At 40.4% G+C, this 16,767-nt stretch overlaps 1 protein-coding gene across 3 annotated transcripts; it reads left to right on the top strand.

Moving 5' to 3' along the window:
- Window positions 1-657: 657 nt before the first annotated feature.
- Window positions 658-16,443, top strand: ptpn3 (protein tyrosine phosphatase non-receptor type 3). 3 transcript variants are annotated; one of them, XM_026317278.1, is made up of 27 exons: window positions 658-803; window positions 1,516-1,576; window positions 2,098-2,239; window positions 3,180-3,314; window positions 3,465-3,507; window positions 3,708-3,789; window positions 4,443-4,487; window positions 4,588-4,640; window positions 4,825-4,942; window positions 5,229-5,316; window positions 5,418-5,506; window positions 5,587-5,650; window positions 6,181-6,383; window positions 6,462-6,587; window positions 6,898-7,059; window positions 7,553-7,646; window positions 7,734-7,811; window positions 7,943-7,999; window positions 8,645-8,801; window positions 8,918-9,093; window positions 9,384-9,474; window positions 9,688-9,749; window positions 9,851-9,997; window positions 10,672-10,800; window positions 13,378-13,523; window positions 13,626-13,761; window positions 15,816-16,443. In XM_026317278.1, exons 3-27 carry the CDS (start codon window positions 2,171-2,173, stop codon window positions 15,888-15,890), a joined length of 2,625 nt encoding a protein of 874 aa, XP_026173063.1. In that variant the 5' UTR covers window positions 658-803; window positions 1,516-1,576; window positions 2,098-2,170; the 3' UTR covers window positions 15,891-16,443. The 3 variants fall into 3 exon arrangements, 2 of the variants coding, with proteins under 2 accessions (XP_026173063.1, XP_026173064.1); XR_003296265.1 differs by lacking the exons at window positions 13,626-13,761; window positions 15,816-16,443 and adding an exon at window positions 10,155-10,199 and having other exon boundaries at window positions 9,851-10,059; window positions 13,378-13,514; XM_026317279.1 differs by lacking the exons at window positions 10,672-10,800; window positions 13,378-13,523; window positions 13,626-13,761; window positions 15,816-16,443 and adding an exon at window positions 10,155-10,356 and having other exon boundaries at window positions 9,851-10,059.
- Window positions 16,444-16,767: the final 324 nt, after the last annotated feature.

The following is a 16,767-nucleotide window of genomic DNA, read 5'->3' as shown; positions in this document are numbered from 1 at the left end:
ATGCGTTGTACACAGCAGCAGTACTTAATCTGTCCTATAGATGGTGACAGCAAACCAGAGGAACTACCGAAGTAGACATTTACATAGACAAAACAATTTTAGTCAGCCTAATACCAGTGAATAGATTTGATTTCATCAGCAGAAAATTACAAATAATTGAATTTGAACTACAAGTGGGTTATCCTGAAGGTGAAGGTCTAACCTTTATTTAACTTTTCTCTGACTAGAGTTGAAACAAGCTATGAATCAAGCAAAAATGGTAAACACTCTCAAGTATCAGAAGTGTTAGGATTTTCTGCCTTTACTTTGGTTAGTTAAATTGATTGAATGCAATATATTTCGGTTTTTGTACTGTTAACAATTATTATGAATAATGGATGAGTCAACACTGAAAATAGTGGTTAATTACATCTCTGACACACTGGAACTATCAAAGTAGGTGTAAAGAGTGAAATATCAAACATTTCATGGCTCCAGCTTTGAGCTTTGATGTTTTTCTTTTTTACATATTTGAATAATGTGATTTTCTTTCATTTTTTGGGGATTCTGGGACAAAATTCTGTGTAAATGTAATGGTAGTAGCATTTTTATGACTTTATAAGACTTTATGAAGCACGCACAGCAGCGGGAGCGCGCACGATAAAGGGGCGGGGCCGCGCGGAGCCAGCAGCGCAGGCAGGGATGAGAAACTTGTCCCGGATATTTACCTAGCTATACCTGGCTCTTCCGACGCGCCCCGTCCCGAGATTTTTACAGCGGACAGTCTGAGGAATATGATTCGTTTCTAAAACGGGACGACGGAGGTAGACATTTCTTTTTGCCTTTTAAATCTTTTCTTCCCCCAAAAATCATTCAGTTGGCCAAGTTGTAGTTGCGAGGACCGCCATAGCTGAAGGAAAGTTTGCCTGTGCTGTGTTCCTTCTTTTGGGTGTAGCTTTAGAAAACTCCAGGTTGTCAACAGGTTCCTTGTTCGCATTGTGGCTCAAAGTACAGCGAGGTCAGAGCAGACTTTATTGTCGCCAGAATGACACAGTCCGAGAACAAAAATATGGGCCTTATAATTCTAGGTAGGCCATGTTGATATTCACTGGTATTGATAAGCAGTAGAGATCTGTCTGGTCTGTAAATATAAGCCTTATCACCTATTCTAGGTGTTTTTATGTCATACTTTGCACAATTTGACAACAACATGTATAGTTAAGGATATGGCAGAAAAGTATTTCTGTTAAAAGCATCACAAACTAAGACATCCCTGTTTCCTCATCTGTAGCTGTTATATGAGCCCATATAAAAAATGAAAAATGCAAAACTCCTGGTGAGGTCATAGTTTCTGCATTATGATTAATCACATTTTAAATGAAACTTACCATTTGCCTGTCAATTCAGTAGAGGCCTGCCTGTGAAGGTTCTATTATGGAAAACCACTCATTAAACTGGGACCAGTAACTGTTTTAATGTATTCAGAGTATGTCATTGTGTTCAAACATTAACTCAAAACACTGTGTGTCCTTTCAGTGTGGGACAGGCTGGCCTGGATGCATTAATCCTTCACCTGGAGACAAGACACAGGACACATGTATGTACCTACGCTTGGATGCCTGTAGATGCTCTCTCACACATAGATAGTCTCAAAATTAGGTTATGCTATTTGTTTTCAATGCATATGTTAATGCATACATGCATTAGTAGTGCATACAGTACTTGTGTGTGTTTGTGATCTGACATTCCAGTGGCAAGTCTGAGATCAGTTGTAATGTAGATGGGTGCGTTCAACTCTGAAAATGTTTAACATTCTTATCATTCAGCTGCCTGCCAAAGGCGGAGAGACACAGAGGGAGAGCAGCAGGGAGAGCGAAGGGACATGTTCAGACCCAGGCCAAATAATAAAGAATTACACAAACACACACAGATACACACACAGTCACTCCTTCGCATTCACAATGCATTACTCACTGCAGCCAATGCTCCATCCAGCACATATATTACTCACCGTGCAATGTCATCCTGAGGGAGGTGCTGTCTTAGGAAGACAACAGCCTGGAAACATCTGACAGTTTTTGTGGTTGTGCATGTTTTTGTGTGCATGTGTGTTTCCAGGTCCCCTCTCAGTGACGAGTTGAGGGCAGGGTGTTTGTCTTGAGAGGGAGGTAGAGTTACTGTGGTAACAGACATGCCAAAACCGGACCTGCTCTGCCTGGTTCAGCTGCTGGACGGCACTATTGAAACCTTCAGAGTCAGTGTACGTAATAAGTAAATACACACACATACACATACACATATCTGTACTTACACACAGAGTTTCCTGTCTGCCTTTGAGGAGATCATATGTTGCTCCTATTTGTCTGTGTTCTCTGCTAATGATCACAGTGTCAGTGCATGATACAGTGACCGTCTATTCTTTCCTATTCGCATTGATCAGCATGGTGACCTCAGCTTGAAGGGCATACTCATCTCCTGCAGCTTAAAGAGTTTGTCACACCTTTACATCAGCATATCATGTCATACACAGCCTGACAGGCGTATCCACGCACACACAGAAGCATACACACACAGACATAAGGACAATCCCAAATTGCTTTCTAGGGCAGCACTTTTGCAGTATCCTTATGTGGATGTGAGAGTAGGGGAGTGTTGTGGTTATAATGTGTAAAATGATTCCAATACTAAACTCTCTATTACTGTCTTCACGTGGCTTCCATGTTTCTTGTGTTTAGATAAGGTTCATTGTTTTCTGTTTTCCAGATTTACTCTAAAACAGAACAAACTGCCAGCAGGCTAGCGAGGTCATTTTAACTGATCTTCCTCCAAGTTTTGTGTCTACAGTTATCAAAAAAGATTGTGTTTACTCATGCAAGACCACACTGTTTGCAAAAGTTTACAGTAAATATGGTTCTCTTGTTATGTGACTATGCTTCTGGTAACATAAAACAGAGAGAAAAATGGGACGACAATGCAGATGAACTGCAAGTTATGCCTCATAGTGAATAATAAATCAATGACTAGTTCAGCTACAGAGTGTTGCGCTGCTGCCAGTCTTCTGGGAATCTGATTTTCACCTGAAAGTGTGCATTAAAGATAAAGATATATATATATATATATATATATATATATATATATAAAGTATATAAGTGCTCAGGTTTTGGCTGGTAATAATGTTGTTTGTTGTTTCTATTGTTCAGAAGCAGGATGAAGGTGTGGTTCTGTTGGACCTTGTTTGCGACCACCTGGGCCTGCGGGAGCGGCAGCTCTTCAGTCTGCAGATCAGAGAATCCAGCACAGCCGTTGCCTCTATCACAGCCAACACACACTCTCCTGTGAGCTCACTGTTCATCTGCTGCTGAGATTGTAATGTGTTGCACATACTGATTACTGTTTAGGCAATGATATCCACAGGGCATACTTACATAAATGTTTTTTTAGCCCCAGTTAGCCATTATGCTTAATGAATTTCTTTTTTTTTTCAGAGATGGTTAGAGCCTGAGAAACCCTTGAAGAAACAGATAAAAGGTATCTGGCTTCAGAGAGTTCAAAGTTTTACCTAGAATTACCCTTTCAGCTACATTTTTAATATTTTTTCTTTATTATAAAATAATTCTAACATATAATTTAAGAGGAAGTGTGAGAGTGAAGAGGTACAGTAGAGGTTTGAGATTTACAGTATGCCACATTTGACATGTGACTACTTGACAAGTTGACATTCTCTGCAGGCCTTGTTTCTCCATTTTATCTGAACTTCAGAGTACGATATTTCATCTCTGATCCAAACTCTCTGCAGCATGAACAGACAAGGTTAGTGTGCATGTCTTTCTCTGTTATGTCAGGGGCCATGTAGTGGACACATATAACTAGATATTGCTCTGAAGAAATTGCATCACTCAGATATGTTATTTATTTTGGCACTGGGGATAAAAATGAAGGATTATCTAATTGTTGTCTTTTTATTATGAGCATTATTGTGCTCACTTGGTTCACTCCTAGGCCAGATAAATAAATTCTTGTTTCTGTGATACAGTGGCAGCTCCAAATGAAAGTCAGACAAGACAAATAGATTACAGCCATGGTAATAGCTCTGTGAGGGTGTACTTATTCCAGGTTCATGTTGTATCAGAGTTATTGTTATTACTTCTGATTTGTAAATGGTGCTCCTGTGAAAATCAAATTATTGATGTCTCACATCAGTCAAAAAAGCCTTACATGCAAAACCTAGCTTGAATAGATATTATTTTGTCAATGCAGAATAGTTTGTCACACAAACAACTCTGCAATCATACAACTATCTTTTGATGCTGATAATGAAGGCATTAATATGGACACCATCCATTTAGCTATCCCTCTAGCGTGGTTTAAACCACCAATATGTCAAACCACTGGAAAGTTATTTATGCAGGACAGAGACAATTCAGGCATGGGATGGTAAACTTCCTTTTGTCTCATCCCTGCAGGCACTTGTACTTCCTCCAGATCAGGAGTGACATTAGAGAAGGGCGGTTAGTAATACACACAAGCAAGCAAACAAACAAACACCTATCCTCTTTGTGCACTTTGTGTTTAGTAGTTAAAATGTGTACTCATAGAGTATGGTTGCAGGTTGCAGTGCCCATTGAGTGCAGCTGTAGTGTTGGCTTCATACGCTGTGCAGTGTAAGTCCCATTTTTGCCTGGAGAAACAAATGATTAATGACATAATAATAACTGTGTGGGTAATTATTCCTGATGAGGATGCTCTCAATAAGCAGCAGCTCTCTTACAATACCCCAGATGTCGGTGTGTAGATCTGGTTGTGGGTTTTCATGTAGATGCTCAGTGTCTCTTTCATCGTCTCTAGCGGAGATGGGAGATCACTGCTCATCCCGACTCCCTGGTTACCTGTCAAAGTGCCACTTTATCCCAGAGCAGGATGAAGACTTTCTAAGTAAAGTGGAGGATCTGCATCCACAGCACAAGTAATTAAGTTCATCATATCTTGTTGCAGAGTGTGTGAGGTTGTCTGTCTTTGTGTGTCTATATGTGGCCCTGCGACAGACTGGTGACCTGTCCAGGGTGTACCCCTGCCTTCCACCCGAGAGAGAGCTGGGATAGGCTCCAGCAGATCCCCGTGACCCTGAACCAGGAAAAAGCGGGTATAGAAGATGGATGGATGGATGGATATCTTGTTGCAGATGAAAAACAACAGTTTTTTTGAGCAGCTGGTTTCTTTCATTGCATATCATTTTGTTTGTGTTTTCCCAGGGGGCTGAAGCAGAGCGAAGCAGAACTGTGTTTCCTCAACACAGCACGGACGCTAGAGTTATATGGGGTGGAACTGCATACTGCCATGGTAGTGTGGTTCATTTACCATATTGTGCTATAGTTTAATGCTCTCTACATTTATTTGGATTCTTATGACAGGTTTTGTCAATCCTTTTTTTTCTCTTTCAGGACATCAACAATGCCCCTTTGATGGTGGGTTTGGCCTCAAGTGGTGTTGCAGTTTTCTGTAATATGGTTTGCTCCAGTTTCTTCCCTTGGTGAGTGATGATCCCAAATATTAGACTGGTTGTTCTGGTTGTTTTCTGAGCATGTAACTAAATGTATTCTGCTTATCCAGGGGGAACATCATCAAGATATCATTTAAGAGAAAACGCTTTCTTATATATCTGAAACGTAAACATGTGAGTCCCTTACTGTTTTTTTTGTTGTTGTTCAAAATGGTTTAAAGTAATGTACACAAATAATTGTTTTTTTTTTTTTATCATTTTGTATTCTTGACTTGAAAAATCTATTAAAACTTTGGAGTCAGCACAATATATTTGGATTGTTTTTAAACTAAGCTGTGTGCAATTGTATCTAAAATTCGAAATGTTCTTTGTAGGCCATGTGGATTTATGCACAAAACCTTCATATGCTACAACAGTTTTTTAAAACAAAAACTCACAAATAAAAGCTGATGTAAAACATGGCCTACACAGATGTGAATGAGGCATTGATTGAATGTTTCATAGCCACACTCTCGGCAGGTTTTCTTTCTGTGTTTCTATGCGTGACAAATAATAAATCATTCATAAACAATATGAAATTAGGCAGTTTTTTATTGTTGGTGGCAAATGCAACATGAGCAGCTTAAGTTGCATAGAGAACTGAGATGATTAGACCTTGAATGCTGGAGTAGCATGATAAAGAGGATACATTCTGCATGTTGCAGGGTGAGACCCAGGATTGTGAGGTGTGTCTGATTCTGCCCTGTCCCAAGACCTGTAAGAACTTGTGGAGGTCCTGTGTGGATCATCACTCCTTCTTCTCCTCCAACCGGACTGCCAGGAGCCCCAAACACAACAACAGCACAGTTCAGGCCTACAGAAAGCTGATAACACAACACCTGGGCCTGGGCAACAGTAAAACTGAGAGGTGAGACTCCACCTGTACATTCCTGTCATAAATACTGAGCTTTATCACATTTTATTTATTTTCCTTCCCAACGTGTAGTGGCCCAGTGTGTCAGCGGGTGGTTGGAGGGATGGTGTGGAACCCAGTCCTAAAGAGGTCGATTTCCTCAGAACATCTTGAGACCAAGAGTCTACCCTCCAGATCGCCGCCTACAACTCCAAACTGGTATGACTGGTAGTGTGCTAGTTTTGAAAAATCTTTAAAATTACTTATTTCAGTTTACTGTTCCAGACCAATGACCCTATGTGAAATTTCTGTTCATTCCAATCACACCCAACAATTACCTAATGATATTTGCTATTTTTTACACATTCTTATTTTTCATATTTTGGCAATATCGACTGTGGGATGGGTATTAAACTGCATTTTGTGTGCTATGAAAATGTTTCAGAAAGTTTTAAAGTTTTAAATTCATCTTGGTGACCTTCACACAAATCATGAAAAAAGACCTGACCTTGTTTGGTCTCTCTGACAGGCGAAGTCCTCGAGTTCGCCATGGCATCTGCAGACCCCGTCCATCCTCAGTGGAGCTGACCAGTGACCTAAAAGACATCTCAGAGGGGGAGGATGTCTTCTACACATACAGAACATCTGTGAGCAGCAGCAAGGACAGCGAGGGAGGCACTTCACCACATCAGTTAGTATGAGCTAAAACAGAAATGGTGTCCCTCTACTTCCTATGTTTTTCAATTTAGCAGGCATTGGTGACAGGGCATGTGTTGGCACTGAAAGCTTAATCCTTTTTATATTTGAAGATGCAGTTCACTAAAGGAACCATTATTAAATTACAGTAATAATGTTTTACAAAATTGAAAGAGGTGTCTTTTTAAACAACTCAAATAAAATGTTGCTGTCAAATTTACCAGACTTTATTAGATTAATGTTAATTTAGTGAGTTGAAATTCCGGTCTGTTGTTGGTTAATAAGATTTTTGCATGTGCATCTGCCAAAGATTGTTTATTTAAAAAAGAAGTATCACTCTACTATTTTCTGTAGATCATTCAAGCATAATGCGTGTTCTCAAAGCATTTATGGAGATCAAGATAAGAATAGTCAGATATATATTATCTTATATGTTTAGTTACAAGCCAGAGTTAAAAACATTCACACAACATTTTCATCATTTTCAGCCTTTCTGGTACTTATCGTCAAGGTCCAGAGGAAGATTTGTTGCAAATTGATGACAGTACAGGAGAGGAAGACACCTTACACCACTACAACAAGGTTGTTATCATCATCTCTAAATAAATATTATTTCTGTATATCCATTCATGTAAGTACATGTATGTGTGTTCATTCTTGTCTGTGCAGGATTCTCTTGGTGATGGTGAATTGATGCTTATATGTATTGCCCCAGATCATGAGGGCAAGTTTGGTTTCAATGTTAAAGTAGGTCATTCTTTTACCCCTTTTTCAGTGTCTCTTACCCACACAAGACTAACATTAATGTTGTTTTTATTTACATAAATTGTCTTTGTGTTGTCACTGCTATATTCTTGCTCCTTTCCGTTTCCTACTAGGGTGGTGTAGATCAGAAGATGCCTCTTGCCATATCCCATGTCAAACCTGACTCTCCAGTAAGAATGGACTCTGATGTTTGTATTTAGATGATCTGGTGTCTTCAGGTTGTGTTGAAAGAACTTTATATTTGTTAGGCACAGTATGGACTGATAGATAAATATCTTAAGTAATTTTTTAAGCAAAAATTCAAATTATTCTGTGATTCCAACTTCTCAGCTGTGAAGTTCTGATGCTTCTCTTTGTCATATGTGATAAACAATATGTCTGGGTTTTTGACTCTTTATTTAATAAAACAAATCATTTGAACACATTTACGGCTTTTAGAAACTATAAAACTCTCTGAATTTAAAAAAAAATTAATCAATTCATTGAAACAGATTAATTGTGTGAAGAGTTTTAAAAATATAGTAATGTATAATTTATAAAATCCAGTGTGTAATAGTTATTTTTGCAAAAAAACAAACCATATAAATGCAGATATTTGGTTTGTTTTTTTTTTTGTTTGTTTTTTTAAATGTGACCAAGTCACATATTGATCTAACATTTGACCGCTGAAAAAATCTACGTTGTCAGTGCTTTGGTGACTGTTTTTTAATGACCTAAAACCTTACCTGATATTTCCTTGCTGTTATTTCTTGGCTAACATGTACTAAGCTGCCAATATATCTGTTAGGTTTGAAATGATCTTGTATTATTTGTAGGCAGGTCGAAGTGAGCCCAGGCTCATGGAGGGAGATCTGGTTGTCCTCATCAATGGTCGAGACATTTCTGAACACACACATGACCAGGTTGTCATGTTCATACGAGCCAGTAGAGAGTCACACTCCAGGGAGCTGGCCCTACTTATCAGACGTAAAGGTGAGTGTGTACCTGAGAGAGAAAAGGGCTAAGGGAGCGGGTGATACTAGTGCACACACCACCTGTCATGTTTCTGTGAACATTAATGAAATCATTGAACCATTCTTGTATTCCAGGTTCTGGTCGGGTGGCACCCCTGCTGCAGTTACCTCCCTCCCTCACGCTCACTGGCCAATCACAGGGAGACAAGCCACAGACATCTGGCCATTCAGAGCGGGTCACAACATTAGAGGAATCAATGAAACAGCTGGAGAGAGGAATACAGTCTGGCACACTGTGTTTCCATTTTGAGGTATTTAAAACTGAGGAAGGAGCTAAACACTGAACAGGTGTTTAAAGGTGCATTTATATGTATACCCAAATGGGTGTGTTTGTCTTTGTTTTAAGCAGGTTTAAGTTTGTCTCACTCAGCTATTTGAGGGGTCATAGTGATTTTGGCACTGATCTTCACTTGGTCACAGCTCAATTGAAAAACTAAAATAATGATGCCGTGACCAGTCTGGAATTTGTAGTTTCTGTTTGTGTATGTTTTGGTGGGTGTTTACACGTGTGTGTCTGTGTTTGCATGCTTGTCATTTCTAGAATTTATACAGGAGGAAGCCTGGTTTGTCACTAAACTGTGCTCGGCTTTCTGAGAACATGGACAAGAATCGATATAAGGATGTTTTACCTTGTAAGTGCTGCTTATTCTGACTCTGTGTATGCTCACCTCCTCTCTACCTGGTGCTCCCAGCTGTTGATCCCTTCCAACCCCAACTCTGTGCTGACTTTCTAACCATAATTTTGAGCTCACCACTGTAGTTCCTTATGAAATTTAATTGGCTGAGCCTGCAATGCATATCAACAGGTCTGTCATGACCCTCACATCACATGCTGCTGTTTTCAGATGATGCTAACAGGGTTGTGCTCCAAGCCCGAGAGGACTACATCAACGCCAGCCACATCACGGTGAATATCACTAACTCAAAACTGTGTCTTTTCCCTCACATTTCATGTAAGCTCATCCTCTGTACTGTGTGTGTATGTGTGTGTGTTTGTCTGTCTCTTAGGTGGCGCCCCCAGTGTCTGGTCTATGTTTATCTTACATTGCAGCTCAGGGTCCATTGCCACAGACCTGTACTCACTTTTGGCAGACTGTTTGGGAGCAACAGATACACACCATCGTCATGCTCACAACGCTGACAGAGAGGGGACGGGTACACATTCTCCTGCATGTTCATACTATCAATGGCCAACACTCACACAGGAATAAACATGAGTAAACACCAAGGGAAACACTTGAAATTACACATCTCAGTATCAGCAGTATTTTGTATCATGTTTTATTTGATACATGATTTCTGTAATTAACAGGTCTGGTGGTGATGTTTGCACACAGAAATGTCAGTTGGCACAGTTGTGAGTAATTACTGTGCTAAATGTTCAGAATGCAGATTCACTGTGCTAAATGTAAAGTGAGTGGGACGTCAATGAGATAAATAGTTTGCGGGTGAAGTCACATTCACATAGACAGTGAAATATCGAGGTCTTGTTGAATAAAAATGTTTCTGTCTCAGCTTGCCTGTTGCTTGGTAACCCGATGCTGTCATTAATTGATAATTTTTCTGATACTGGTAAAGCACCTTGGGTTTCTCTGTGCTCGAGAATCACACATACATGCATACATACACAACATGATCAGTTCACATTGCTCTCCTGATGAATTGCTTTTATCCCTCAGACTGCCAAGTGGAATTTAACATGTTGAATATGAGTTTCATTTCATGAGAGCAGAGCGCAGCTGATGTAGCAGCAGTAGTAAAATTGTATCCTGACTGATGACTCATGCCAGAAGTAATTTAATATCTCTGTGATGTCATACACTTTGCAGACCAAGTGCCACCAATACTGGCCACATCCACCAGAAGTGAAGGATTACGGGCACATGCGGGTGAAATGTCACTCAGAGGAGTGTAACCTGGCATATGTGACGAGACAGTTCACCCTGACACACACACAGGTATAGTAGCAAACAGCCATGTTGATAAGTGTCCAGTACTTTAAAAGTTAACTTTGACATCACTTAGGGCCATAGGCCAAACAATTAATTAATCAAGAAAAAATGTTAACACTTTATTCAATTCAATTTTATTTGTATAGCTCCAGATCACAATACAATTACCTCAAGGCACTTTACAAAAAACAAAAACAAAAAAAACTCAACAAATCCCATATGGCGTGAGGAGGAAAAATTCCCTTTAATGGAAGAAAAAACCTCACTGGGGCCAGTAGCTGCACATCAGCAATATACAATTTGAGGACCAGGGACACCTGCAGAAAGAACAGAGAGAGAGGGAGAGAGCACAAACTAGGGGAGAGAGAGAGAGAGAGAGCACAAGGTTAGTGACATTCAATGGGGAAATATACATGTGAGGAGAGGAGGAGAGGGGAAGGGAAGGGAGGGAAGGGTTAGAGTAGAGGAGCACCGATGGTCCTTGGGCAGTCTGCCTATAGCAGCATAACTAAGGGATGGTTCAGGGTTACCTGAAGCCAGCCCTAACTATACGCTTTGTCAAAGAGGAAGGTTTTAAGTCTAGCCTTAAAAGTACAGAGAGTATCTGCCTCTTGAACCCACACTGGGAGCTGGTTCCACAGGAGAGGAGCTTGATAGATGCTTGATAGCTAAAGGCTCTGCCTCCCATTCTACTTTTGGAAACTCTGGGAACCACAAGTAGACCTGCACTCTGAGAGCGAAATGCTCTATTGGGATAATATGGTACTATGAGGTCTTTAAGGTATGAAGGAGCTTGATCATGAAGGGATTTGTATGTGAGAAGAAGGATTTTAAATTCTATTCTGGATTTTACAGGGAGCCAATGAAGAGAAGCTAATATAGGAGAAATATGATCTCTTGCTAGTTCATGTCAGGACTCTGGCTGCAGTATTCTGTATTAACTGGAGGCTTTTTATGGCGATAATGGGACATCCAGATAGTAATGAGTTACAGTAATCTAGCCTTGAGGTAACAAATGCATGGACTAGGTTTTCTGCATCATTTTGAGACAGGATGTTCCTAATTTTGGCAATGTTGTGTTAGTGATAGAAAGCAGTTCTAGAGATTTGTTTTATGTGTGAGTTAAAGGATATGTCCTGGTCAAGTAACTCCAAGGTTGTTCACAGTATTGCGCAGGCCAGGGCTATGTCATCTAAAGTAGCTTTAATTTTAGAAAAGCTATTTCTGAGGTTTTTAGGTCCAAATACAATAACTGTTTTCTCTGAATTTAAGAGTAGAAAGTTACTGGTCATCCATGGTCATCCATTATGTCAGTTAGACACGCTCGAAGTCTAGCTAACTGGTTTGTGTTATCAGGTTTCATAGATAGATACGGCTGAGTGTCATATGCATAGTAGTGGTAATTAATAGAGTGCTTCCTAATAACATTGCCTACAGGAAGCATGTCCTAGCACAGAACCTTGTGGAACTCCATAACTAAGTTTTGTGCATGTGGAAGGTTCATCATGGGCATGAACAAACTGGAATCTGTCAGATAAATAGGATTGGAACCATTTTAATGCTGTTCCTCTGATACCAATCACATGCTCCAGTCTCTGTAATAAGATGCCGTGATTGATAGTGTCAAATGCAACACTAAGGTCTAGTATAGAAATTGTGGAATTGGACTCTGCAGCAAAAGTCACACCAGCTTTGATATCCAAATGAAATAGGAGCAACAGAGCATTTCTGTTTGTATGTTTGCAGTGGCATGTACCATGTTTGTGCCATATGTCACTTAACACAGCTCACCACAGGCAGCAGCTACTCCTGGCAAAGTGTCTGCAACCAACTTACAGTCACTTCCGTGTGGGTGGTTTGGTCTGTATGTGTGTGTGGGTGGGCATGTGAACTAATGTGCATGTAGAGATTTTGTGGCACACTTGTGTGCAGGTATAAATTTGCAGGTGTGTTGGTCTTCCTCCAAAGTTTATCTAATTGAGCCTAAAACACTTCTGGTAATTAATCAGATCACATGAGCTGTTTTCCACATTTTTTCCACAGAGAATAGATAAATAAACAGATAATGCTCAAAGAGGCATAAAGTATGAATGTCCACACATGCATACACAGATACTGTGGGCCCATCTGTTCCTATGGTGGAGCGAGTTAATCACTGCATGGAGTCACAGGCCATTTGCCCATTATAAACTCTAAACTCAGCCATTTTCCTCCCAAACTTAACATTTTTTCCAGGTCTGGTCTTTCCTATGTCCTCTCCTCCCCACCTGTTTTTCTGTTGTCATTTCTCTCTGTCTCTCTTCACTTCCTAATCTCAGTGTCACCAACAGGTCACATGCATGTTTTGTTCTCCTCACCTGCTGTTTTTCCATTGAGCGCTGTGTTGTTTTTGCTGTCTCACATACTGAATAGTACTGAAGTGTTTGAGCCTGTGGTGCTGCATTGTTGTTGGTAATATATTTCTCCAAGGTTACATGTTTATGATGTGAAATACTGCCTACGCCTTTCTTTAATGATCTTGCATTATGTGTCATTTGTGTTGTTTTGTATTGTATGTGTGTGTGTGTGTGTGTGTGTGCTTAGCGGGGTGAAGAACGCGCAGTCACACACCTGCAGTATGTCGCGTGGCCGGATCACGCCGTACCTGATGACCCTTCGGACTTCCTGCTGTTCGTCAGCTCGGTCAGGGAGAGGAGGAAAGGTGAAGAGCCAATAATGGTACACTGCAGGTAACATGGACAGATTATACTCTGACTGCACACTGACAGCATGTGCTGTACTTGCCTTAACTATGCACATAATGCCGTGTTTGTTTTGAATGACCATTTCAGTGCCGGGATTGGACGGACAGGTGTTCTGATCACCATGGAAACGGCGCTGACTCTGTTGGATGAGGGTCGTTCGGTGTTCCCGCTGGACATTGTCAAAACACTGAGGGATCAGCGAGCTATGATGGTTCAGACTACGGTACAGAGAAACAGAAGATGATTTTTTTATTTTAATACGATTTACTGTGGTTATTGTGAGAGATTTTGTAGCTGTCCTCCATTTCCATTGTCTATATTGACAATAGAGTTGCAGCTAGCAAGGCAAGCATTTTAATTTCCACACGGTCCAGCTGATTTGTCTGTCTACAGGTAGTCTAAAATGTCTTCAATGTGCCTAAGGCATTGTTTTTGTCCATTTTCCAGGGAAACCTTTTTTCTTAGCAAACGGCTAGACATAATGCAGAGAACATTAGTGTTTGATGAGAAGTGCTTCCTAAAACGTCCAATTAACAGAAACTTGTGGAGTTAGTCACAGTTGGAGAGGTGTTTACGTTATTTTTTTCAAAATTGAACATTGGTCTGGTACAGCTACTGTACACTTCACTTGGCTCAGTACAGGCTGGTAAAATGCAGGTATTCTAAAAAATATCATGTTTTTTATGTCATTAGGCATACTGCAATTTTTGCAATTTTACCTCTGTGGTTTAATAGAGAGCTTTTGGTGAGAGTTTGTTATTTAAGTGAGGGGAGATTTACTGTGAAATTCATTGTACCCGGAATTAATATTTAAAGGCCAGTGCTATAGTTTTTGATGTTCGTGGGCCATTGTCATCTGTAAGATTCATTAATTCAGTAAAACCTGACTGCCACAGTATTACACTGTTAGCTGATGAACTGGAGAAGGAGAGTCTGTGGCACCTCAGTGGTAGTTGTCGAGGGAGAGGAAAGTAATCACTCATTGCTTTGATAGGATCCAGTACTGGGAATATGGCAGCCCTCCAGTCAACAGGCTACTTCTAGGGCACTGCTGCCACCACTATCACCCTTATTTTGAAAAGAGTCCTTGAGGCTTCTTGTCTTTGATATTTTGGTCTGAAGGAACACTTCCTCAGTTTATCCTTCACATGTTTGCGTATCAGAAATAGAAGCATGCACAGTCAGAGGACACATCTTCCTGTCAATGAGCCATCCATCCATCCATTTTCTATACCCGCTTATTCCTTAACCAGGGTCACGGGGATCTGCTGGAGCCTATCCCAGCTCTCTTTTGGGTGGAAGGCAGGGGTATACCCTGGATAGATCACCAGTCCATCACAGGGCCACATATAGACACACAAAGACAAATAACCACACACACTCACTCCTATGGGCAATTTAGAGTCACCAATCAACCTAACATGCATGTTTTTGGACTGTGGGAGGAAACCAGAGTACCCAGAGTAAACCCACGCAAGCACGGGGAGAACATGCAAACTCCACACAGAAAGGCCGGGTTTCGAACCCAATGATCTTCTTGCTGTGAGGCAACAGTGCTAACCACTCATCCACCATGCTGCCCTCAATGATTCATGTTTTTTTTTTCTATTTTCAAAAAAAAAAAAAAAAAAATCAAAAGCCAAGAATGTATGAGCTTGTGGCTTAATGATGTAAACAGGTCACAAATCTTCCTCACCAACTACAGTTGCCCCATTTTTATTTTTAGTCATGCAAGTAGTGTGGCTCTGTGGAGGTTAGTGTCAGCCTGTTGGTCAATCCACTTTAGTCCTGATTGAAAAATCTCCCTGTTCAACCTCAATATTTAGTGCTAATCAACCCAACCAGCCTACTAACACAATGCTAATATGGGGGGCGTGGTAAACGTTGCTCCTGTTACATGTCAAGAAGTTAGTATTGTCACTGTGACTAGCATTTAGCTCAAAGCATCACTTTGACTAAGTACAGCCTCATAGAGGTGGTCTGTTAATTTCCTAAAACAGCTGGTTGCTGCCACAGTTTTTAGAAAATGTTCCTCAAACTGCAGTAAAAGTACAATTTTGGCAGACTAATTTCCCCCACAGGTTAATACACATCTGGTGTTAGTGAGTGTTGCTGCAGTAGGCTGGTGTGTGTGTGGGAGTAGTAAATAACGATTCATTGATGTGTTTTAATAGTTTTGAGGCATTGTGAGTCGAGATCTATAACACAGGGCTAAGTTATATTAAGGTATGTTGTTATCCAATAAATAATGAAACTTTTTTATGTTCTGTATTTCAGTGTCAGTTCCAGTTTGTGTGTGAGGCCATTCTACAAGTATACAAAGAGAAACAGGACGGATCTACAGTGCCATAACTCTGATCAGCAACAAGACCAGAACAAACACACTTAATGTTTCAGCCTCATCTCATAGAAAGTGACTTCCACAGAGGGACTTACAGCGACAGAATAGATTAACCTCTGTCATGGCTGCGGGACTGGTACACAGACTGGATAATAAGAGTATAACTACCTTCAGAGTCTGTGATCTGGGTAGCCTAGATTCAATGTGAGAATATGAATCTTACACCTTGTCTGCCTTAGTTTTTGCTGATAGTGCATTAAGCCTGTGAAGGCTGCGGTCTCCGTAGAGACTGATGTAAGACTGATGTGAACTGCTAATTTCTGTCCTAAAGGCCAATCAGAAATGATGCCTCTAAGCTGTGTGTGCCCATGGCAGCAGCGACATACTAGGCTCATTATAATATGTAGTTTATGTGCACATCCAAAGACTGAGAGCAACGCAGGCTTACAATCCACAGCAGATACTGTAAGGTCAGGGCAGTGCAGCACTGCACGCTAAGCACCGAATCTACTGGTTATCACTCTTAAATTATTAAGACACTAAATAAACGCACTGGTTTATATTCGTGATGGCATTGTCATTTCTTCTGCTAGTTAATAAAACAAGCTTGTTTTCCCATTTGCAGAATAAAGCGATAGGTAGTCTGCTTATTCAATCAATATCAGCATCACAAATCAGCCTAAACTGGTTATGACAAAATGTAGGCTTAGAGGAAGAGGCTATTATTAAAAGTAATACTGTACAGGTTGCAGTGTCTCTGAAGGTTTATGATGATGATGTTGTTCTTTTAGGATGTCGTGTGGTGTTATAGTCTGGTTCTCTTCAGAGAGATACTGTAAAAAAACAGGCATTTAAAGGAGATAAGACTGATCCAACTAACAGTATCAC

The sequence above is a fragment of the Mastacembelus armatus genome, chromosome 16, assembly GCF_900324485.2.
Source record: "Mastacembelus armatus chromosome 16, fMasArm1.2, whole genome shotgun sequence".
NCBI lineage: Eukaryota > Metazoa > Chordata > Actinopteri > Synbranchiformes > Mastacembelidae > Mastacembelus > Mastacembelus armatus.
This window is presented reverse-complemented; position numbering and strand designations above follow the sequence as displayed.

What these genes read in the sequence shown, in the direction of transcription:
- ptpn3 (XM_026317278.1), top strand. Translation starts at nt 2,171, where the DNA reads ATGCCAAAACCGGACCTGCTCTGCCTGGTTCAGCTGCTGGACGGCACT. An exon ending in CTGCAGCATGAACAGACAAG is followed by an intron (nt 3,790 to 4,442) that starts GTTAGTGTGCAT and finishes TCATCCCTGCAG; the next exon opens with GCACTTGTACTTCCTCCAGA. An exon ending in ATATAAGGATGTTTTACCTT is followed by an intron (nt 9,475 to 9,687) that starts GTAAGTGCTGCT and finishes TGCTGTTTTCAG; the next exon opens with ATGATGCTAACAGGGTTGTG.